Here is a 23,023-nt window from a genome sequence, read left to right on the forward strand (position 1 = left end):
GGTCCACTCCAGGAGAAAAAGTAGAATGCATGCATCAAGTATTGCACATGGTCCTTTTTATTTTCTGCAGCAAAAAGGCTCCCTACCTGCAGACCTAGAAGCCTCAGGCTGGCAGAGCTGACGTTACCTAGACATGATCGTGACGATGTTAAACGGCATTCCTGGGTAGTGATGCTACACAGATGGTGCTGATTCGTATGGCTCAGAGCAGTAACGGAGAGGGGCGATGAGTCGCAGGGCAGCTCCAGGTGTGGTCCATTACTGCTGGATTAGGACGGACAGGGCTACTGAAAGGTCCCAAGACTCAAATGTCTTCGTGGCAGGGGAGCTCCTAGGTGGACTCCTGCATTCTGACACATCTGGTTGACGGGGAAATGGGTCCCAGTGAGGGCTTCCCTCGAGTCAGTTCTTCACATCTCCCAGGCGGAGCTGGGCAAAGGACGTCGCCAGCTGCAATGCTTCCTGAAGGCAGCCCACGTTCTTGCCTGTGGCCTGGGCAGACACATCCTTGCCACCACCTTTACCATCCATCAGGCCCGAAACCTGCTGTACCCACTCGCTGGCTTTGAGGCCCCGGTTGGCTGCATTCTAGAAGACAGGAAGGGGAAATGGTCAGAAGAGAAGATGAGATTGAGGTGGGATACAGAGGGACAGACACCACAAGGAGGGGAGCCACCCAAACCCATTCGTATCCTGGGTGATGCTACCAGAGGCCAAGACTGACTCTACAGCTGGTACAGGGGAGCAGCTATGGCCACTGTCAAGGTGAACAAAAAAACAATGCCAGGCATCAGCCAGTAGTTAATACATCTACCAACAAGAAGGCCTGAGGGGTAAAAAGTACTGAAGGAAGTAACAAATGGAAGAATAAAATCAGCACTTTCTCATGAGGAATGCACACACAGACAGACAGACAGACAGACAGACAAACACACACACACACAGAGTCTAGACAAATACTATGAAGAACCCCTCTCTGAGAAGCCACAGACAATGCTTCCCACTGGCATAGGGGTTTGCAGGCTCTTTTTTTTGGAGACAGGGTTCCTCTGTCCTGGAACTTGCTCTTTAGACCAGGCTGGCCTCAAACTCAGAGATCCTCCAGCCTCTGCCTCCTGTGTCCTGGGATTAAAGGCTGGCTGCAGGCTTTTGTTCGGAGTAAGGTTGTAGGAAGTTCTTACCTGGGGAACCTGACACAGGCACGTGATCTTGCCAGCCTCATTGTCCACTGTGAACAGCATGGCAGATGTCTGAGGAGAATGCGTCTTGAAAAGCTTCAAAGCTTCATTCAGGGCCTGTGGGGAGAACTTCATGTCAGGTCATACAATGGGGCAGGGAGCCCTATTTTCTACAAGGGAGTCTGTGGAGTAGGATCAGAGCACCACCCCATTTCCAAGAGCAGATGCTGTGTCCAGGAGCCCACACAAAGACCAAAGGCAGGACCCTGGCCAAACTCTCCCCTCGGGCGCTCCTTCTTCCTCAGGCTACCAGATCTCTCCGCGGCTCAGCCTAACTTCAGGACTAGGCAGTGGGCCTCAGAACTGTCAGAGGTCTGACAAGGCTGGAGGGGTACACACAAAGCTGACAAGCAGGGCAGCCCTGGCCCCAGCCCGCTTGCCTTGGCCGAGGCGCCGCTCTCCATCTCCAGGATGACCAGGGGCTGGTTGGGGTTGCTGTCAATCAGCTGCTTTGTCTTCTCTAACACCTACAAGAAGCCCAGGAGAGAGGCTTAGTTAGGCCAAGAGCCCAGACTAAACCGTGTGAGCCTCTGCCCAGGAAAACCCTCCTCCAGCTGCCAACACTGCTGAGACTAACTCGCTTCTGGACATCGGCTTTGCTGGCTCGGTCTAGGTCATCCATGACCTTCTTCAGGGATTTCAGAGTTTCTCGTTGTTCATCTTTCTGCCACTGGGGGATGACTGCAGTAGCCAGGGCCTGGAACCAGAACAGAAGTCTGTTCAGGTCTTTGCTACTAGGAGGGAGGGGGGAATTCAAGCCCACTCTATCCCACCCATCTGTCTTTGAACCAAAGTTTTCCATGGCCAGTGTCTGAGAAAACTGAGAAAACCACAAAGATATCTGCTGGCTTGAAGACTAGTCACTCTAGGGCTGGAGAGATGTTTCAGTGGTTAAGAGCACTGACTGCTCTTACAGAGGTCTTGAGTTCAATTCCCAGCAACCACATGGTGGCTCACAACCATCTGTAATGAGATCTGGCGCCCTCTTCTGGCCTGCAGGAACACATGCAGGCAGAATACTGTATACACAATAAATAAATCTTTAAAAGGACTAGTCACTCTGTCAAAGTAGCAGCCATCACAGCAGGGCTTAGCTCTTAAGTTGAGACCTAGGTGTGAACATAGCCTGCAAAGACTCGCTGGAAGCTTAGCATACCAAGAAATACCAGCCACTGTGTCAAGGGCAGCATGAGTTGCACAGTGATATCCTTTCTCAAACAACAACAACAAAAAGCCTGACGCCCCACCTCCCCCGCCCAGCATGTGACTCATGTTTGCAGAGAGATGGTAAGGCCAGGGGACAGCTGCAAATCCGAGGCCAGCCTGAGCTATATAGTGTGTTCCAGGCTAGTCTGGGCTACAGAGTAAGACTCTGTCTCAAAAAAGCACAATTAAAAGAACAAAAAGTTCAAGCAGAGGACGATCTTACTCCTCAGGCTTGATGAGGATCGCACAGACCCAGAAGCAGAGGGAGGCCATCCCTACCTCGCCAAGGTCGGCAATTTCCCTCTGCACATCCTTGTTGGGTGCCGTCTGGGCCTTCACTTTGGCCTCCATGACAGAGAGAGATTTCTTCAAGCTCTCTGCCTTCCTGAGGGCCTGGGAAGAGAACAATTGGAGATGTAAACACCAGGGATGTCTTTCCTTCAGGAAGCAAGTGCTCTGGCCACACACACACACACACACACACACACACACACACACACACACACACAGCCAGCAAAGGCTACACTGTAACTCGGGTCCAAGGGTAACCAGGTGAAATGACCGTTCCTCAGGTCAAGCTAGAGTTCCCAGCACAGAACGATGGTCCTCTGTGCCACGTTCCTCACGTTAGGTGGGCTGTGTGGGCTTCGTGTAGAGGGAAGGGCGATGAAGCAGAAGGAGACCTCCGCCTTGCCCTCCCGCACACGGCTGTGTCAGGAGGAAGACCCAGGTTATGTATTCTGTTTTCCACGATGCTGTTTGTTTTGGGAAGTTTCTATTATCATTTCGTGTGTGATGTGTGTGCAGGGTACCCACGTGGGAGTCAAAGATCAACTTCATGGGGCCAGTTCTCTCCTTACACTTTATGTGGGTCCCTGGCGACAGACTCAGGCTGTCAGTCTTTGTGGCAAGTGCCATTACGTACTGAGCCCAAGATGTGAAAGATGAGACACTGACAGCTAGGAATCTTGTGCAGTGACAGCTTCCTCTGACAGGCAGGGCCCACACACCTGACCTCACCTTCTGTGCTTCAGCGCCTGTGACAGCAACGATCCTCCGGATGCCCTTGGCAATCGCTTCTTCAGTCACTATCACGAAAGCTCCTGCATGACTAGAATTCCGTAGATGCCTGAAGGGCAGAGCATAAAAGGCTATGAAGAAGAGGAAGTCTGGGAGCCCTGGGTGGGTGAGATGCCTCTTCCCTATGAAGTCATCCAGTCTTTCACAGTAGGTAAAGACCTTTTTTTTTGAGACAGGGTCTCACTGTGCAACCCTGGCTGGCCAAGAATTTATTATACACACTAGACTGGCCTTAAAATCATAGATTTGCCTGCCTCTGCGTCCCAAGTGCTGGGATTAAAGACGTGCACCACCACACCCCCAGCGACCTTTCACTCTGATGGGATTTTAGGAGCAGAGGTTAGAAGCACAGGCAAGTGAAGGAACAGGAGGAAAAAAAAGTTGGGCTCAGCCCAGAAGCCAGGGTTCAGACTGAGCCTCAGTTTTCCCAATATAAAAGGGGACAGGTCTCCTTCACAAGGCTGTTATGAAAATCAAGTGAGACTCTCATCAAAATGCTGATATACCTAATATCCAACTCAGTAATATTGTTATTAGGTTGCATGTGACATTTTGATCTTTTGGTGGAACATAAGATATATTTTAATATATGTAAAAATGCTCATTAGTTGAGAATATTGGAAGATTACTTCTTTGGGGGGGGGGGTGTTTCAAGACAAGGTTTTTCTATGTAGCTTTGGAGCCTGTCCTGGAACTCACAGAGATCCGCCTGCCTCTGCCTCCCCAAGTGCTGGGATTAAAGGTATGTGTCACCACCGCCCAGTTTGGAGGATTACTTTTTAAATTTTTTAAAAACATTTTTTAATGATTTACTTATTCTTATTTTATGTGCAGTGGTGTTTTGCTTGCATGTATGTCTATATGAGGGTGTTAGATCCCCTGAACTGGAGTTAAAGATAGTTGTGAACTGCCATGTGGGTGCTGGGAACTGAACCCAGATCCTCTAGAAGAGCAGCCAGTGCTCCTAACCACTGAGCCATCCCTCCATCCCTACTTTTAAAAATCTTACTACATTACCTGGATCTAGAAATAGGCCTTATTCTCCAGTTGCTCAAAGAACTCAAAGTGTGCACTTGTGGAGGGGCCCCAAAACAGCTTGACCACAGAGCAGCCATGACAGGCTTAGGGGCCTACACAGCTTCTGTGACAGGCTTACTGTCGGGCAACACTCAGATCCAGGAAAAGCCATAAGCTGACACCACCCAGGGATCCACCCAGGGGTGAGGAAGTACCCAACATCCCAAACATTCCAACCAGTAGATAAGGTGGCCAGATGTCCCTGAGTCTAGCATGTATCTATTTTTGTTTTACAGATACCCCTGGACAAATGTCAGCAAATCAGGGTCCTGAACTCTAGAAATCCCCTCACCCCAACCTCTGCTATGATAAAAACCCCACCCTGCCTGGCTCAGGGCTCTCCGCTCTCACCGCTTCATGGGACAGACAGACCAAGCCCCAGAGCTTGAAAATAAAGGCTATCTGCTTTTACATGCGGGATTCAGTTTCCATGGTAGTCTTTTGGGTGTCCCTGAGATCTGGGCATAACACACTAACTCTTAGTCGAATGCTGAGAGGTTGGTACAAAATCTTTGAAAGTCATTCCCTAAGGGGTGGTCACATGTACTAGGCTCCCTTTAGAATCCGAATTGGCAGAAACCAGTGGTTCTCCCAAGCCAGCTGAGCCAGGTCTACCACAGGGTCTGCTCAGGAGCTCTCAGACAATGGGCTCAGTTTCCCTTCCCAGATGCTGCTCAAGCTGGCAAAGGGAATCATAGGCACAGGACTAGAATGAGCCAGGGCCAGCACAGGAGCTCTGTTGAGTACTCAAACCTTGCTGAATCCTGAATTCCCACCAACTTCCTTTTGAGGCTCGACCCAGGGAACAAGAACCAGCAATTGTAAATGTGCAGACAGTGTTCTTCATCTCTTTGTCCCGGGAAGAACATTTCATTAGAAACGCTAACATCAGACACACCGAGGCATCTGAGTGGACAATCAGGCTATTAGAATTCTCAGGAATCTTACTTGACAAGTGCATTTCTGAGGACTTCATTTTAACCTTAGAAATATTAGAGTCTGAGGCTCAATAGAACACTTGTTTAGCATCTGCAAAACCCTGAGTTCCATCCAAAGCGCAGCAAAATAATAAACTAACAAAGGAACATGACCGTCGGTCTGGTCTAGTTTCATATCTTCACGGGGGACACCAAAAGCAGGTGAGCTCATCTATTGCTGTTCCTACCAAAGTACTCACGTTCCTCCACAGAACTCAACAGAGGTCAGGGAGCCGGCAGGGCCAGAGGGGTCATCCAACAGCTCCGACACCGGGACCCCAATGGAGACAACTCGCACAGGGTCAGGATAGGTCTCATCAAACACAGCGCGAAGGCCCTGGATGGCTTTTGCTGCTGCCAGGGGACAGTTCTGGGTATAGACAGGCTGCCATAAAAAAAAGACGAGAGGGAAACAAAGCTGGAATAACCTCAGACCGTGAGGAAGCAGCCATGGAGAGAACACGGGCCTGTAACCCCACTGGGTCTGGCACACACCCTGAGCCTTCTGAAAAAATATCCCATGCAAAAGTAAAGAAAGCCAGACAGGAATTTCTAACCTTTTTGTTCAACTGCAAGCAAAATCTGAAGTGAAAACACTGTATGTCAGCACGAAAACACTGTTTAAGGAGGTGGGAGATCAAAGCCCTCCCTCCACGTGGCACGGGTGACCACTATAAAAGCAGTCTGAGGATCGCTGCCTTCAGCGTCGCCATGAACAAGTCAGGACATGGTACATGGGAACATCTGGACTGCTGTGCCTCCGTGACAGAAAGTGATGGTGCAGGAGCGTGAGCTTCATGTCCCAAGAACTCAGACAGGGTAGAACCTACCTTAGCTGCAGCAATCATGGCGTTGACGATCTCCTCAGCCTTCTTGATTTGCTGGGTGGACATGGCTCCCTTGGCAGTGAAGTCAAACCGAAGGCGGTCAGGAGCAACCAGGGAGCCTTTCTGGTCCGCTTCCCCAAGCACGGAGCGCAGGGCAAAGTTCAGAATGTGTGTGGCTGTATGGTTGCTCATGACAGGTCTCCGCCGGGGCTGCAGAGGGCAGAGAAGGCTGCTGGAGAGCTGTTCCCAAGTACTAGAAAAATCTGTTGATTATAAGGCTGCTCAGGGTAACAACAGTTTTTCCCAGTTTTCCTTATAGAAAAGTGTAGGCGTACAACTAAGTTCTGGCCAAGAGGATGTGAAAATGAGGTACCTTCAAGGGTGTGTGCCCTCCTCCTTCCTCTGCCTAGAACAGGAATAACACACTAGGGCTGATGGACCACATCTGACTTGTTTGAGTTTTATTTTTTTGAGACAGTATGTCTCACTATGTAGCCTGGGCTGACTTAGAACTCCAAGTTCCACTTGCCTCTGCCCCCCGAGTACTGGGATCAAAGGCTCAAGAAGGATCAAAGGCCACCATCCCAGCCTGTTGTTGGTTTTGATAAGGTTTTGTAAATAGGTTTATCGGGACACAACTACATTCATCTGTTTACACACAGTAGACATACAGTACCACAGCATAGCTGAGAAACTGTGTAGCCTGAAAAGCCAAAAATACTTACTACCCAACCCTTTCCAAAAGGAAGCTTGCCCACCCCTGACCTGGACAACATGCCTCAGAACTACCTTTTTGGTCCATGAAACCAAATCCTGAGCAAATCTTAGAGATAAGCAACAAGCAAGGAGAAGTGGGCCCTGTAACTTTTATATAACGTGAAACACACATTCCACCTATTTGAGGCGGTTACTTTGGAGCTCTGTCACATGTAATAGAACTAGTCCTTTTCTGTTTCTGAGACAGGGTCACACTGGGTAATCCAGAGGCCGACCTCAAACTCTTGATTCTCCTGCTTAATAAGGATGGCAGATGTGCCCACAAATTGCCTGGCTTCTGAGTTCTTTTTCTTTTTTTTTTTTGAGCTGAGGCTCGAACCCAGGGCCTAGCAAGCACTCTACCACTAAGCTAAATCCCCAACCCTGGCTTCTGAGTTCTTAATGCAGGCTCCTTGGCTCCTGAAAAAGTTCTTGGAGTTTGAAAAGCAATCCATGAGAGAAGGGGGTGTTTCAGAGGACAGGATCAAGATAAATTATATACGTGTATGAAATTGTCAAAGAATAAATAAAACACTATGAAAAGATTAACCTGGGACCAAATAGGCTTGAGTGTTAGCTTCTTCCCTTACAATCTACAAAATGCACCAAAATTTACTACTGTACTTTGCTAATAGTTTCACTTAGGACGGGCCAATGAAATGTCTCAGGGGGCAAAGGTGGTTGCCACCAAGCTTGACAATCTGAGTTCAATACCTGGGACCCACTTGGTAAGAACTGACTCTTTCAAGTTGTCCTTGACCTCCACATGTGTGCTGTGGCATGTGCACACAGAGATAAAATAAATATACTTTAAAAAAATATTAAAAAAAGGCAGGTGTGGTGGTACGTGCCTTGAATCCTAGTACTTTGGAGGCAGAGGCCTGGGGATCTCTGTGAGTTTGAGGCCAGCCTGGTCTATATAGTGAGTTAGAGGACAGCAAGGGCTCTATAGAGAGACCCTGCCTAAAAAAAAGAAAAAAACCCAAAATAAATAAATAAAAATATTAAAACAGTTACAACCAAAGGAGGTAATTAATCTCATAACCAGATCAAATGGGAAGCTGGGCAGGGCAGCGCAGGCCACTACAAACTACATAGTGTTCAAGAGACTGTCTCAAAACATCTAAGTAAATAAACAAACATCAAACGTGGACCAGCATATGAAACTTACCTCATCAATAAACAGCCGGACTTGATCCCCCACTTTCAGGTTTCCATATAATGTTCCTATATGCAGCACATACCCGCCACGGACCTGGGCATTCTTCACTGTGAACTCAGTTTTCTGCAGAGTCAAGGACACCAACTTTTACTCCTTTTATGTGCACATATTACCCCCCCATTGGATGATACACATACCGCCCTTTATACTGGGTGGCCTAGGGCAAACCTGACTTTAGTCTTCCTGCCTTCTCACTCTCAAGTGCTAGGATTACACGTACATAGCCCTACTCCCAGTTTTACACAGGGCTGGGATTGAACCCAGGACCTTGTTCATGCCAAGCAAACACTGTACCAACTGAACTACTTCCTCAGCAAGGAACGTCTGAAAACTCTATGAAGTGGATCCTGTCCTACTGGGAGGAAATCAGCTGCCAAAGGAGACCAAGCGACTGCCTCATCAGGACCAAACGCTCAGAGGTGGCCAAGCCAGAGGCTGAGCTTTCTGTAAGAATGTCCTTTAAGGGGAAGGCTTGGGAGGAGTAGGAAGAGGGACAAGAGGGGCATCTGAGCCGGGTGGTGGTGGTGCACGACTTTGATCCCAGACTCAGGAGGCAGAGCCAGGCGGATCTCTGTGAGTTCAAGGCCAGCCTGGTCTACAGAGCGAGATCTAGGACAGGCACCAAAACTACACAGAAACCCTGTCTCGAAAAACAAAAACAAAAAAAAACAAAAAAAAAGGGGGGGTCTATTTGTATGTATGTAAAATGAATAAAAAAAATTCTTAATAAAAAAATAAATTAAATTAAAACAAAACAAAACAAAAAATGTCCTTCAAGAGTAGTCTCTGCCAGGCATGGTGATGCATACCTCTACTCCCAACACAGGAAAGTCTGAGACAGGACTGCTGGGAGTTCAAGACTGACCTGAGCTGGAAGTGTGAGACCCTGTCTCAAGGAGCCAACAAACAAAACCATACAAGTGAAAAGAGAGTATCCTCATTATCCTTATTCACAAGGAAGCACAGAGGAGGCAGCAATGGCATTGGCATCGTGGCTGCAAGGACCCCTACAAGGTACCTAAGAACAACAGGTAGAAGAAGCAGCCCTCCCATGCAGTGGTGAAGCACGCTTTTAACACCAGCACTCAGGAGGCAGAGGCAGGCAGATCCCTGAGTTCAAGGCCAGCCTGGTCTACAGAATGAGTTCCAGGATGGCCAGGGCTACACAGAAAAAAACCTGTCTCAAACAAACAAATAAACAAACAAAAGAAAAAAGAAGCAGTCCTCTTGTCTGCAGAAGAAACACCAACAAAAGAATAAAACCTTAATGTCTGTCAAATCAGATCCCCACAGCTCAGAGTATGAAGGAGCGAAAGAGGCCACCCAGCTCCATGCCTGGCCTTCCAGAGAGAACAAGAAAGAAGCCGAGCCTTACGTCCTCACTGCTGTCATCAATCTTCACCAAGTAGCCTTCATCGTAGATCTGCCCTCCTTGTTCGGCATAGAAGCAGGTCTTGTCCAGCACCACTCCGCACTCCTGGCCCGTGACCACCTCTTCCACGAACATCTTCTCCCTACGCAGAGCAAGCACGGTAGCCACTGTGCACTCAAACACTGCTCAATTGACAGAAAGGGGGAGACAGGTCAGTGACTCTATCGACACATGTTACTCCCCTGTGCTGAGACTGACCCCGATCCTCACATGTGTTACACAAGCACTCCACCTCTGATTTACCATCCCCAGTCCAATCCACATATTCTTTCTGTGGTTGTTTTGGAGACAGGGCCTTAATATGTAGCCTTTGCTGGCCTGGAATTCTCTATATTTATATAGACCAGGCTGGCCTCCAACTCACAGAGATCCACCTGCTTCTGCATCCTGGGTATTGGGATTAAAAGTATGCAACACCATAATTGGCTCCAATCACATATTCCTTGTTGCCTTTTACTAAATTCTATTTCTCAGCATTAGGTCCTAATTGTCTACTTTTATTTTGAAAGCCAGCCCATTAGACTTTATAAAATAACTAGCACACTGATTTCCCACTAGGAAAGCCATACACAGTAGGTTAACTAACTGTCCCAGTTTCTAAAACTCAGGGGTTTCCTAATGGACTTGGGCTGGGCTAAGTGGAAATGGACTTGAGCTGGGCATGGTGGCACACGCCTTTAATCTAAGCACTTGGGAGGCTAAAACAGGTGGATTCCTGTGAGTTCAAGGCCAGCCTGGTCTACATAGAAAGTTCTAGACTAGCCAGGGCTACACAGTGGGACCCTGTATCAAAAAAGTCCAACTAGCCGGGCGGTGGTGGCGCACGCCTTTAATCCCAGCACTCGGGAGGCAGAGCCAGGCGGATCTCTGTGAGTTCGAGGCCAGCCTGGGCTACCAAGTGAGTTCCAGGAAAGGCGCAAAGCTACACAGAGAAACCCTGTCTCGAAAAACCAAAAAAAAAAAAAAAAAAAAAAAGAATAAAGGTACACAGTATGACCCACTGGGCACCTTGAGACTGATCTCTTCAAACTCCCCAGATTAAGAGGCAGACAGCATGGAAGCAGAACAAATGGCAGCATACCGTAGCTGTCGCTGGAGTCGGCATGGTAGTCATACTTTGGAGAATCGTCTGTGGCCTCCAAGCCCTTCGCCCGGAGCTCTTCAATAGCATAAATGTCCAGCATGATGAGGTCTTCCCCGCCTGCTCCCTTGCCCTGTGACTTCAGCTGTCCAAACAGGAGAGAAAGCCTTAGTTACCGCAATGCAGGAGAAGAGAGAATGGAGACTTGACAAACCATGGCCAAGGAAAAATTGAATAGCATTCTTTAATCTTCACACTACTGGCATTTGGGGCTTGACCAGCCTTTGTTTGGGGGGCTGTCCTCTTGCATGGCAGGACACTGAGCAGCATCAAGGCTCTACCAACAAGATGACAGGAGCATCTGTCTCTAGTTAATGAAAACTAAAAATGCCTTTAACACATTATTACAAAATGGTCCAGGAAGGATGGTCTAGCTAGGAGCCACTGGTCTAGGGAAAAGACTTTAAGGGAAAGAAGTCAAGCTGATTTGTACCTGAGTAGGATTTGCCTTTCCTGCCTATACTATACATTCTTTTCTTTTTGGGTGCTGGTGGTAATAGAAATAGAGGCCATTTCTGTTTTTTTTTTTTCAAGACAGGGTTTCTCTGTGTAGCTTTGCGCCTTTCCTGGAACTCACTTTGTAGACCAGGCTGGCCTTGAACTCACAGAGATCCCTGCCTGCCTCTGCCTCCCGAGTACTGGGATTAAAGGCGTACGCCACCACCGCCCGGCGAGGCCATTTCTTAGGAAAGAAAAAGCAAGCCAGGAGATGGTGGTGAATGCCTTTAATCCCAGCACTTGGGAAGCAGAGGCAGGTGGATCTCCATGTTCCAGACCAGCCTGATCTACAGATGTAGTCCCAGGACATCTAGGGCTACACAGTGAATCCCTATCTCAGAAAAAAAAAAGACAGACAGACAGTGCTGAGGGCGGAAGTGAGCTGGGAAGACAGGTGCCCAGCAAGTCACTCTTGACATTCTTCACCTGGGCCAGTCTCCTCTCCTCTTCAAAGCCATCCATATCGACCACCAGGCCCTTCTCTTCAGCAATCAAGCCAGTGAGATCCACTGGGAATCCGTAAGTGTCATAGAGGAGCCAAGCAGTATCTCCTACAGAGTACAAAGGAATTGTGTGAAAATAACATGACAAACCCTCCCTTCCCATGCCAAGCCCTCCCAGGAGGCCGCTGTAACAGAAGTGAGCAGGGTTAAGGCAAGTCAAATCTTTTAGGACTGAGCAGAAGGTACATTTTCAAGACAGGGTTTCTCTGTGTAACAGTCTTGGCTGTCCTGGAACTTGCTCTGTAGACCAGGCTGGCCTCTAACTCACAAAGATCCTCCTACCTCTGCCTCCCAAGTGCTGGGATTAAAGGCCCATGCCACCACTGCTCAGCTTCTTTTTTTTTTTTAAAGGATTTATTTATTTAATATGTAGACAGTGTTCTGCCTGCATGTATCCCTGCAGGCCAGAAAAAGGGCACCAGATCTCATTATAGATGTGAGTCACCATGTGGTTGCTGGGAATTGAACTCAGGACCTCTGGAAGAGCAGTCAGTGCTCTTAACCACTGAGCCATCTCTCCAGCCCCCAATTTCTGCTTCTTGATCTGAGCACTATAAATGAGTCCATTGTGCTCGCTTCGGCAGCACATATACTATAAATGAGTCCATTAATCTTTCTCTTTAAACATTACACTTCAATAAAAAGAAAATAATCAGAACTGGAGAGATAGCTCAGAGGTTAGCAGCACTAACAATGTTGCTCTTGCAGAAGCCTGGGTTTGGTTCACAGCACCCAGGTCAGGGTCCTCACAACCACTTACTAACTCTAGTTTCCCAGGGTGTCCAATGTTCTCCTTTCTCCTCTATGGACATTGCAATCACACGCCAAACCCACACTATAATTATAAAAAAAAAAAAAAAAAAAAAAAAAAAAAAAAAAAAAAAATTTGTGGAAAAAAAAAAAAAACCTTTAAAATTATTTTTCTCAGCTGGGTGGTGATGGCGCATGCTTCAATCCCAGCACATGGGAGGCAGAGGGAGGGGGATCTTTGTGAGTTCCCAGGCTACACAGAGAAACCCTATCTTGAAAAAACAAAAAAAAAAAAAAAAAAAAAAAAAAATTTTGCCAGCTGATGAAAAATAAAGTAAATTGCAAGATGATGTACACCAAATGTTATTTCTGTGTGCAAAATATGCAGACATAAACACCTATTTGGCATTCAGGAGGCAGAGTCAGGCAGATTTCTGAGTTTGAGGCCAGCTTGTTCTACAGAGCTAGTGCCTGGGCTACATGAGGAAAAATCTTGAAAAACCAAAACTAACAATAACAAAAAACCCATCTATTTGCAATTTCATGCAAATAAGAGAAAAATCCTGAAGAGTTCGTTACACACCAAATCTTTTATGTTTTTTTCTCTTGAGTAGTATTTTGCTATGTGGCACAGACTTGACCTTGTGATCCTCCTGCCTCAGCGTGCTGAGATTACGAGTGCCATTGTGCCAGCTCCTAACAGTGTTGTTTTACCTCTGAGAAATGTATTTGGAAAAGGTATTCACTTTTCATTTCTGTATTGTTTGAAATACTTTCACCACATTAAATTCTTTTATAATTATTTTTGCTCTAAGTCTTACTTTACACCAAAAGCAGTTTAGTTAAGGTACTTTCAACCTTGGCAGAGGCGAGAAACCATTCTTTCTGGGAAAGATTGATTCCCTGTGCCTGGGGGAGAAGGAAGGCGACAACTAGGCCTCACCTGGAATGGTCTTGCAGTCTCCTAAGCTCTGAATTTTTCGGTCCAGGATGCGCCGTCCTCTGCTGAGTGTCTTGAGAAACTGTACCTCTTCTTCATTAATGATATCTTTCACCATGTCTGGGTCCTTCTTTAGCTCAGGAAATGCATCTCCCTGACAAAAGAGATTCAGTGAGGGCAGAGACTATTCCATGACACACATCCTTCTTTTGGAAGCTGGGGATTCACTATGTCTATAACACTGGCTGGCCTATAACTCCCAATGTAGACCAGGCTGGCCCCAAACTCACTTGCCTCTGCCGCCCAAATGCTGGAATTAAATGCATATACCACCATACTTGATCTCCATCATCTCTATCTTAAAATATCCATTAACAGGCTAGAGATGGCTCAACAAGATAAGAGCACTGGCTGCTCTTCCAGAGGTCCTGAGTTCAATTCCCAGGAACAACATGGTGGCTCACAACTATCTCTAGTGGGATCTGATGCCGTCTTCTGGCATAAAGGGGTCCATGCAGATGGAGCACTCATATATAAAATAAATAAATCTTTAAAAACAATATCCATTAACAGTATGTTCCCACCCACCATATGTCTCTTAGACTATGAAAGCGGAGACTTTCTCTACGTACCAGAGACTGTACAACAACATCCACTAATGTAGCAAAGAAACCCCTGCTGGCATTCAGTTTCTCATGGGAATATCGAACAGCTCTGCGAAGAATCCGCCTCAGCACGTACCTGTGAAAAGCAGACTTTAGCATGTTTCCTGCTAGGAAACATCCCTGGCTGAGGGTTCCATGGTACGTCCTTTAGAACTCTACTCAAAGAGAGCAACATGAACTTTTGGTTCCCCTCTGTGTTTACAGAAATTTGGCTTCACTACCAAGACAAAAAAAAACAGACTGGTGTATGAGATCCTAGGCCAGCTTGTCAAGAATGCAGTTTCCTGGGATAAGCCAAGATCCTGTCTGACGGCCTGAGTGCCAACCTTCCCTCAGTAACTAATAGAAACTATTAAATATAGTAGTCTTCAAATAAATTAAAACTCCTTTCAGCTCTTAAAAAGAACGGAGGGAAGGGATCCCTCTACCTACTCCAAAGACAAAAGAATAATAAAGTATGGCTTTAAACTCCACCGTCAGAAAACTCATGGTATTAGTTCAAACCCTTCCCAGGGAGTGACTCACCCCCGTCCTGTGTTGTCAGGCCGGCCGCCATCAGCCAGTGCCACGGTGATGGTCCGTGCATGGTCAGCCAGAACCCTGTAGGCCATGTCAATTCCATCGGCATCCTCAGCACCAACTTTCCCAGTGTACGGCCGGGCACCTGTTCCCTACAGGTAAACAGCAGAAGGGCCGATGAGACAGTCCTAGAGGGCGAGGAGGTCTACGAAAGGATGACAATCTTGCCACATCCCACAACTCCAAAAAAGTGGTAGTAGAGACAGCCAAAGAGCATCAAGCCAGGCCCTACCCCTGACCAATAGCATAGCATCCCCTTCTTCAGAGAAGGGTAGGCTAACACTAATGAAGTAGGCTGATGGCAACAAGTACTTTGGGCTGTCAAAGCATTTGGCCATCCCTCTAGGGTGGCCGTGCTGAAAGTCCATCCTGCAAACCTCCAGAGAAGCATCCACGCTCACAATAGGATCAGTACCTTCTGAATGGCTTCGAAGTAAGGAACAAAAAGGTCAGTGTCATAGTTGGACATCTTGTTCTGCAGCACAGACACCAGTCTCTCTAGGCCCATCCCTGTGTCAATGCTTTTCTTGGGAAGAGGTTTCAGAAGGCCATCAGTTTCTCTGTATGATACAAAGAGGAAGTTGAAGCAGGGACCCAGGCCTCGTTGGGTCCTGTTGGTTAAAACTCACTTAGCATTGTTTGAAAGGTGTTACTATTCATTTGCCCTTGTCCGGTTTGTGAAGAGAGGGGCAGATACATACCCAGCATCCTTGCTTTGTTTGTTATTTTGGGGGGGTTGGGGATGGTGTTGAGACAGGGTCTCTCTACATAGCCTTGGCTGTCCTGGACTTTGTATATAGACCAGGCTGCCCTTGAATGCTGAGATTAAAGGCATGCACTACCACACCCAGCTTCTTATTTTTAAATAGAAGGCAAATGGCTCAAGAAGGTATTATATAAGATTAGCTTTTAAAATAGGTACATCCTGCCCACTACCTATGGTTTGGACACCTTGCACAGCCTTGATGCAGGGGTTGGGGGGGGTGCGGTTGGACCTTCCTCAGCTGAATGTATCAGATTCTGCTGACTCCCCATGGGAGGCTTTACCTTTTTGGAGGAGGGAGTGGGGGGTGGGGCTGGAGGGAAAGGCTGGAGGGGGCAGGAGGAGGGAAGAGAGAGGGATCTGTGGTTGGTATGTAAAATGACTAAAAAATATTCTTAATAAGAAAAGAAAGAAAAAAAAATAGGTACATCCCTGTCCCATGGATCAGAATGGAAACCCAACAATATAATTTAAAGAAATGCCACATGATCCCAGGAGCATCTGAAGCCTGCACCAGGACTGCCCACTGTCTCCAGAAATAAAGATCCCAAACAACCTTCATCCATGAAGTCACTGTGCAGCTGATTCCCCTTTCTCTGCTTGGTTAAAGAAAAGGAACTGCTCTGAGCAGGAAGGAGCAGGCCCGAATTACCTATTATACTGGATGAACACCAGGTTCCAGATCTCGAGCACATTGGGGTCATCCTGGTTGACAAGGTGTGCTGCATCCCTACCACCAATTCGGTCATAGTGGATCTCGCTGCAGGGACCACAGGGGCCTGTGTCACCCATCTCCCAGAAGTTGTCCTTCATGTTGCCAGGGAGGATTTTGGCATCATCCAGTCTGCACAGAGCAAGGAAGATAAACCCACTTGGACGCCATCATCAAAAATCCCTCCAAGACTTGCTTCTACCACACAATGGATCCCTCTCTGGCAATCACTAATATTAAGTCTACCTTCAAAGCCTACTAAGGAAGCAGAACATGACTCCTCATAATGCTATGATCACAACCCAATAAAAATGTCAAGATATACACATAAAGCCTAGAAAATATATACAACAAAAATATTTATTTTGAATACGAACACAATTTAAGCAAATGGTTCTTTCTTTTATTTTTTTGAGACAGGGTCTCACTATGTAGCCCTGATGAGCACGAACCGGGCTATGTAGATGATGCTGGCCGACTCACAGAAATCCATAGCCTTTGCTTTCCAACTGCTGGCATCAATGGTGTGTATCACCACACCTGACATGTTTTCTTTACAAAAGTTCTTTCCATTAAAAAAAAAAAAAAAAAAAAAAAAAAAAAAAAAAAAAAAAAAAAAGGACTACCGGACTACCATGGTTTAGATGCGGCATGTGCCTGTCAAAACTTAAAATGAAAACATTTTTGTTAATGCTTTTGAGACAGAGTCTTGCTATGTAGTCAAAGCTGGCCCTGAACTTAGAATCCTGCTTCCTCGGCCACCAGGTATAAGAATTATAGGTATGTCATCAAACTTGGGTTTCACACTGAAATGTAATAATTAACTGCCAAGGAGCTGGGGGTATAGTTGAGTGACTGAGTGTATATTTGGAACCCACTGAGAAGAAGAAAGGGAAGGAAGAAAAGAGGGAAGGGTTACAGGTGGTTGACCGTCCTTGAATTTAGGAATCTCTCTAAGTAAGTAGGTTACATTCTTATCCCCACCACACACACACCCCATTTTTAAATATTTAAGAATTTCTTTAAAGAATTTTTTAAAAATTATGTACGTATGTGACTATGTCCATGTGAACACAGGTCCCTCCAAGGTCAAAGGTGTTAGATCCCCTACAGGTACTTGCTGTGAACCACAGCCTCAGGACTAGGAACAGAACTCCAGTCCTCTGCGAGAATGAACCACCTCTCCAGTCCCCTTACCCTAAATTTTGCCAGATCTGCCTGCACTCCAGGTCCGGCTCTAGGCCAGCTGCTTCATCGCCACCAAAGTAAGTAACATAGAGTCTCTCAACTGGAATACCAAACTCTTGGGTGAGAAGTTCCAGGGCCATCTTACATGCCAATTCCTAGAAAAAGAAAGATACAGAACATGGATTCAAAACCATGATATCTTCTTTAAAAACTACAAAGATTCGACTTATATAGGAAATAGAAAGAAAAACCATCAAATGATAAAAGTTTTCTAGGGAGTCTCAGAATTATTAAATGCCCTTCATTCCTGAATAGTCTAAATGATATTTCATGCTTTAAAACAATCAAAATTAATAACTCAGTCCCTTTTGTGGAAATTAGCGTCATGTTAAACTAAGTCACCTATGTTGAGCTTACCTTAAAATAATCTCCAAAAGACCAGGAACCCAACATCTCAAAGAAGGTGTGATGATAGACATCTTTGCCCACGTCATCCAGGTCATTGTGTTTGCCCCCAGCCCGGATGCATTTCTGGGTATTGGCAGCTCTGCTCAGCTTTGCCATAGGGTGAGATGGGTCAATTGTGTTTAAGAAGATGGGTTTGAACTAAAAAAAAAAGATAAAGGAACAGTTTAACTTTTTAAAGGCCTGCAGACTATGTCAAGTGTCCATAACCTGGCAGGAAGTGGATGCACACCAACTGTCCTTTGGATTTTGTGAGCCTGGACACTTAGAAGCAGGGGTATGACAGAACCAAGGCAGAGTCCGCTAATCTTGGAGCTGCTTCTCCCTAGACCCAATACCATAAAAGTCTTCACCACTGCCAGTAATACGACCAGCACAGGAGAAGCCGCATCACATCTGAACAGCTGAAGGTGATGTCTAAAACCGTCTTTAACGACTATGATGTCTAGGTCTTAGATCAGTGATTCTCCACCTTCCTAATACTGCAACCCTTTAATTCAGTTCCTCATGCTGTAGTGACCCTTCCAACCATAAAATTATTCCATTGCTACTTCCTAACTGTAATTTTGCCATGGTTATGAATTGTAATGTAAATATAATACGCAGGATATCTGATATGTGACCCCCAAAGAGGTCATGACCCATGGGTTGAGAGCCACTACCTTAGATCATCCTTCTAGAAGAACTCACCTAACAAATGGATATGCTCACTTAGGAGTAAAGGTGTCAAAGAAGAAAAACACTGAAACATATTAGACAAGTGTGATCACCACTTGCTGATGAAGGATTGGACATGAAGGTTTGATATGTCCCTGTTCTGGGGATTTACCAATTCACATTTTGATTTGTCATTGTTAGTCATACAGCTTTGATTTATTGTTCTTACCAGGCTTGTACAATTTGATGTTTTCCAACTTGGAAACTAGTAGCTACTTGTGACTATGATAAATTAATTAAAATTAAATACAGAGAGATGCTCAGCATTTTAGAGATCTTGCTGGTCTCACAGAGGACCCAGGTTCAGTTCTAAGCACCTATGTGGTAGCTCACAATTGTTATGAATCCAATACTAGGGAAATTCAACATCTTCTTTTGGCCTCTGTGGACACGGCATGTACATGGAGTATATATATAGATATGTACAAGCAACATGTATACACATAAAATAAAAATAAATTAATCTTTAAATAAAGATTTTAAGAGGCTAAGGAGATGACTCAGGGGTTGAGCACACTTGCTGTTCTTGCAGAGGACTCAGGTTCAATTCCCAGCACCGACATGATGGAGCACAACCACCTGAAACTCCAGTTCCAGGGGCTTTGACACCTTCTTCTAGAAGGCACACATGTGGCATGCAGACAAAATACCCATACATATAAAATAAAATAAACATTAAAAAAATGTGCTGGGCGGTGGTGGCACATGCCTTTAATCTCAGCATTCGGGAGGCAGAGTCAGGTGGATCTCTTTGAGTTTGAGGCCAGCCTGGTCTACACAGTGAGATCCAGGACAGGCACCAAAAATACCCTGTCTCGAAAATACCAATAAATAAATAAAAATAATAATAATCTTTTCAAGACTCATTTAAAAAATGAACTTATTGGCCAGGTGTGGGAGCCATCTTCCTAACCCTCTTACTTCCAAACATTACCCACAAGCCACACTGTTACTATTCTTCATTTCAGAAACTCAGGCTCACCATGGGAAGCCACACAGGCTTTCCGGGATTCTGTCTGACTCCAAGAGCTGTGTTTTAACTGCTGCTCTGCTGCCTTCAGCCAGTCAGTCTGTCAGAAAGAATGAAAATCTTTACCTGGTTCATGCCTGCATTGGCAAAGAGCAGAGTGGGATCATCCAACGGGATCGTGGCAGAAGAGTGAACATAGGTGTGCTCATTTTTTTTGAAGAAGTTTATAAACCGCTCTCGTATTTCCCTTGCTGTTAGCACGGAGTCCATCTTGAAAGTCACCTCAGGGAACTAACCAAAAGAAAGAATGATGGGAAATTAGGGGAAATAAAACTAAAAGTAGGCATTACACAAGACTCATGGCTTCTCAAGCCAAGTCAAAGAATGACAAAGGTTAGCCTTTTTTGATCCTAAAATCTGTGTGTTGCAATGTCCCAGGGAAGAGTTATTGTCAGAGGAAGATTTTTGCTGTACCAGCAGAGTGGCCCTGGCCATTATACACCCGCCATCCTCAACAGACATCAAGGAGAGCAGGTGACTTATTCAAGTTTTCATTCATTGAACAACTACGCACTGAGGACCCACTGCCAGGAATCAGAAAAGAATAATGGACGTGGTCTTCACAGTCCCAGTGAGGAAAAGGGCGAGGCTCAGGAGACCTTGATTCTAATCCGAATCCTTGAGGGGCTCACTTCAACCAAAGGAGGAGTCTGTATCTACTGGCATCTAAAGATCTTTCAAACTCTGTTAACCTGCATCCTGAAGATTGCACACAGTTCCAGATCCCCAAAGCCAGAGATGCTAGGTTTGGGCTGACACTTTGGTGTCAGTGGCAGTGAATCCAAGGATAAGCCTGTTTGTGCCACAAGTTACCTTAAAGTATCAACAATGTATCAACCTGGGGGCTGGAGAGATGGCTTAGTGGTTAAGAGCACTGGCTGCTCTTCCAGAGGACCCATGTTCAATTTCCAGCACTCTCAAGGCAGCTCACAACTGTCTATAACTCCAGTTCCATGGGATCTGAAACCCTCACGCCAATGTACATAAAGTAAAAATACACACACACACACACACACACACACACACACACACACACACACACACACCTAAAATCTCCAGAACGCTAGCTGGGTAAGAGCTTACTAAGAACTGGGAGAAAGGGTAGCTCAGTGGTAGAGTATACATTATTTCAAAATCAGCTACAGGAAGAAAAGCCAACTGAATAAGCCCAGGAACTCAAAAGAGACAGAAGTTGAAAAAAGGCAACTTTATAGCTTCAAAGCCTTTTTATACATATTATGTCCCTGAAAGGCAGGGTGTGTGGGGGGATGGGGGTGGTGATAGGTCTTGGTGAGTATACCAATCATATCTAGTGTTGTACTGCCAAGCTGCACTGGGTGCCCAGAAAAATGAGAACTCTCTCATTCATGCTATTATCTACAAGTCTCTAGAATTCTAGACCCAGCTCTAACCTTAACTGCAACACTTTAGCTTGAGTTTAGTCCTTGTATCAATAGGATTTTGTGAGAATCAAAAACTAATGAAACGGACACTATTTACATCAATAAGCACCGAGTTTTTAAAGATATTCACACAGCACAAGACATCCCGACTCAGTCAACCACACTCCAACTGATTTACTTACAACTCAATTAACATATCATTGAGACAGAAGCCCCAAAGGGACAAAAAGATGGTAAAACAGGCTGAGAGAAAAAAACTGGACTAGCGTTCCCACAGGGTTTGCTGTTCATGACAAGGAGTCCAGGTTAAGGTTTTCAGAAATCTTGTCACATCTCATTCTTTTTCACCCCTCCTGCACGTGCCTCTCTCAACAATGGTTGTAAAAATGAATTTACCTTTATAACAAGTCATACTAGTTAAAGAAAACTGCTTCTCTAAATAGGTAACCTGAGGTAAAGTTACATTCCAAAGAACACTTGAATTTTCCATCTTTGCTTATTCATTCAACATAATGAACACGTATTGTGCGCTGAAAACCAAGACGGAGAGTCCGTCAGTGCCCTCCATAGGGAGACCACTAACTATACACAGAAATAACAAGTGTTAACTGGGATCTAATATGTTGGTTATTAGCCCTATAGAGACTGAAGACCGTTCAGAGCTGTGTCCCCCGCCAGACAAAAATCGCAGCGTTCAAGAGGCTGAGGAAGGGAAATTGAGTGGTGGCTTAACGCCTGTGATTCCAGCACTCACAATGCTGAGGCAGGAGAACTGTCGCTAGTTCGAGGCCATCCCAGGCTACAGGGCTGAGTTCAGGCCAGTCTGGGATAAGGTGTGAGAACATAAAAAGAATAAACGGCTATGTCCCTCAGCGGGACTCCACCCAGCTGGGTCACCCTGGTCTTCAGGCCTGCTCCCCCAACCCCCTAAGGGATTAAAATCAGAGGAGACGAACCCTTGGGTCTGGGGATTACTGGACAGCAACCGCGATCTTCCCAAGGTCTCGGTCCTCGCCAAGTCCACCCGAGGCCGCACCACTTTAAGTGCCCCGAGAGAACAGCAAAAGCTCCTCCGGAGTTCGTGCTCCTGCCAAGCCTGGGGCTCGGCTCCAGCCCAGCTCCCGCTCCCAGGCCAGGGGCGAGACGGCCGGCAGCCTGACGCAGTGCCCCCTCCCTCCGCCCCCAAGGCCTGGCTTTTCTCGTAGAGTTCTCCAGGCCCTCTTGCTTTTCCCCCCAGTTACGACCCGGAGCCCACCGCCAGATGCCCCCAGTTACCTGCTCCCTCAGATGCGAGGACACACAGCTGTACCCACCCGCCACCGCCGGCGCCAGCCCCGTACCTCGCCATCCAATCAGAGCGCTCTCAGGAAAAGTGCTCCGTTACGCCTCGTCCTCAACAGATGTTATTGGTCGGCTCACATGCCAACCATCCGGAGCGCGAATGAGTTTACAAACCGGTTTCTGGGAAGGCGGCTGGGCTTGGCTGATGCAATGCTCAAGAAAGCTGGGACCTTGGGTGTCACATGACAGGGTTGGCTATTGGCTCTTGGAGGCCGACATTTTGGGTAACATTGGTAAAACCCTAATAGTCTACAGTTAACAAGAGGGATGGGAACATGAATTTGGTGGCGATTGCAGATTTTGGTATAGCACTCCTGTTTTAACTGCAAAGTGATACACAGACCTCAAAGGTTCTTTATTTGGCCTTTTGAAACAGGGACCAGGTTGGCCTCGAAATTGGGATTTTCTTGCCTCTCTGCCTGTCCAGTGCTAGGATTGCACGTGTGCACCAATCAAATGTTCTTATTGTTACCAAAATTAGACTTGTATTTCTTGCTTAACGGTACTTTGGAC

The 23,023-nt window shown here is 46.3% G+C and overlaps 1 protein-coding gene across 2 annotated transcripts; it reads right to left on the reverse strand.

Annotated features, from left to right (window-relative positions):
* Positions 1–34: 34 nt before the first annotated feature.
* Positions 35–22,549, reverse strand: Aars1 (alanyl-tRNA synthetase 1). Of its 2 annotated transcripts, none has more exons than XM_052728387.1 (21): positions 22,445–22,549; positions 19,833–19,997; positions 17,972–18,160; positions 17,564–17,709; positions 16,307–16,498; positions 15,307–15,451; positions 14,838–14,983; positions 14,280–14,388; positions 13,651–13,801; positions 11,881–12,005; positions 10,897–11,041; positions 9,759–9,937; positions 8,333–8,446; positions 6,409–6,615; positions 5,779–5,963; positions 3,465–3,573; positions 2,724–2,837; positions 1,816–1,935; positions 1,619–1,705; positions 1,182–1,295; positions 35–588 (listed from the first exon to the last, which is right to left on the reverse strand). In XM_052728387.1, exons 2-21 carry the CDS (start codon positions 19,974–19,976, stop codon positions 403–405), a joined length of 2,907 nt encoding a protein of 968 aa, XP_052584347.1. In that variant the 5' UTR covers positions 19,977–19,997; positions 22,445–22,549; the 3' UTR covers positions 35–402. The 2 variants fall into 2 exon arrangements, with proteins under 2 accessions (XP_052584347.1, XP_052584348.1); XM_052728388.1 differs by lacking the exon at positions 22,445–22,549 and adding an exon at positions 22,126–22,254.
* Positions 22,550–23,023: the final 474 nt, after the last annotated feature.

The sequence above is a fragment of the Peromyscus californicus genome, unplaced genomic scaffold (genome assembly GCF_007827085.1).
Source record: "Peromyscus californicus insignis strain IS unplaced genomic scaffold, ASM782708v3 Scaffold_8__1_contigs__length_139910024, whole genome shotgun sequence".
NCBI classification, from domain to species: domain Eukaryota; kingdom Metazoa; phylum Chordata; class Mammalia; order Rodentia; family Cricetidae; genus Peromyscus; species Peromyscus californicus.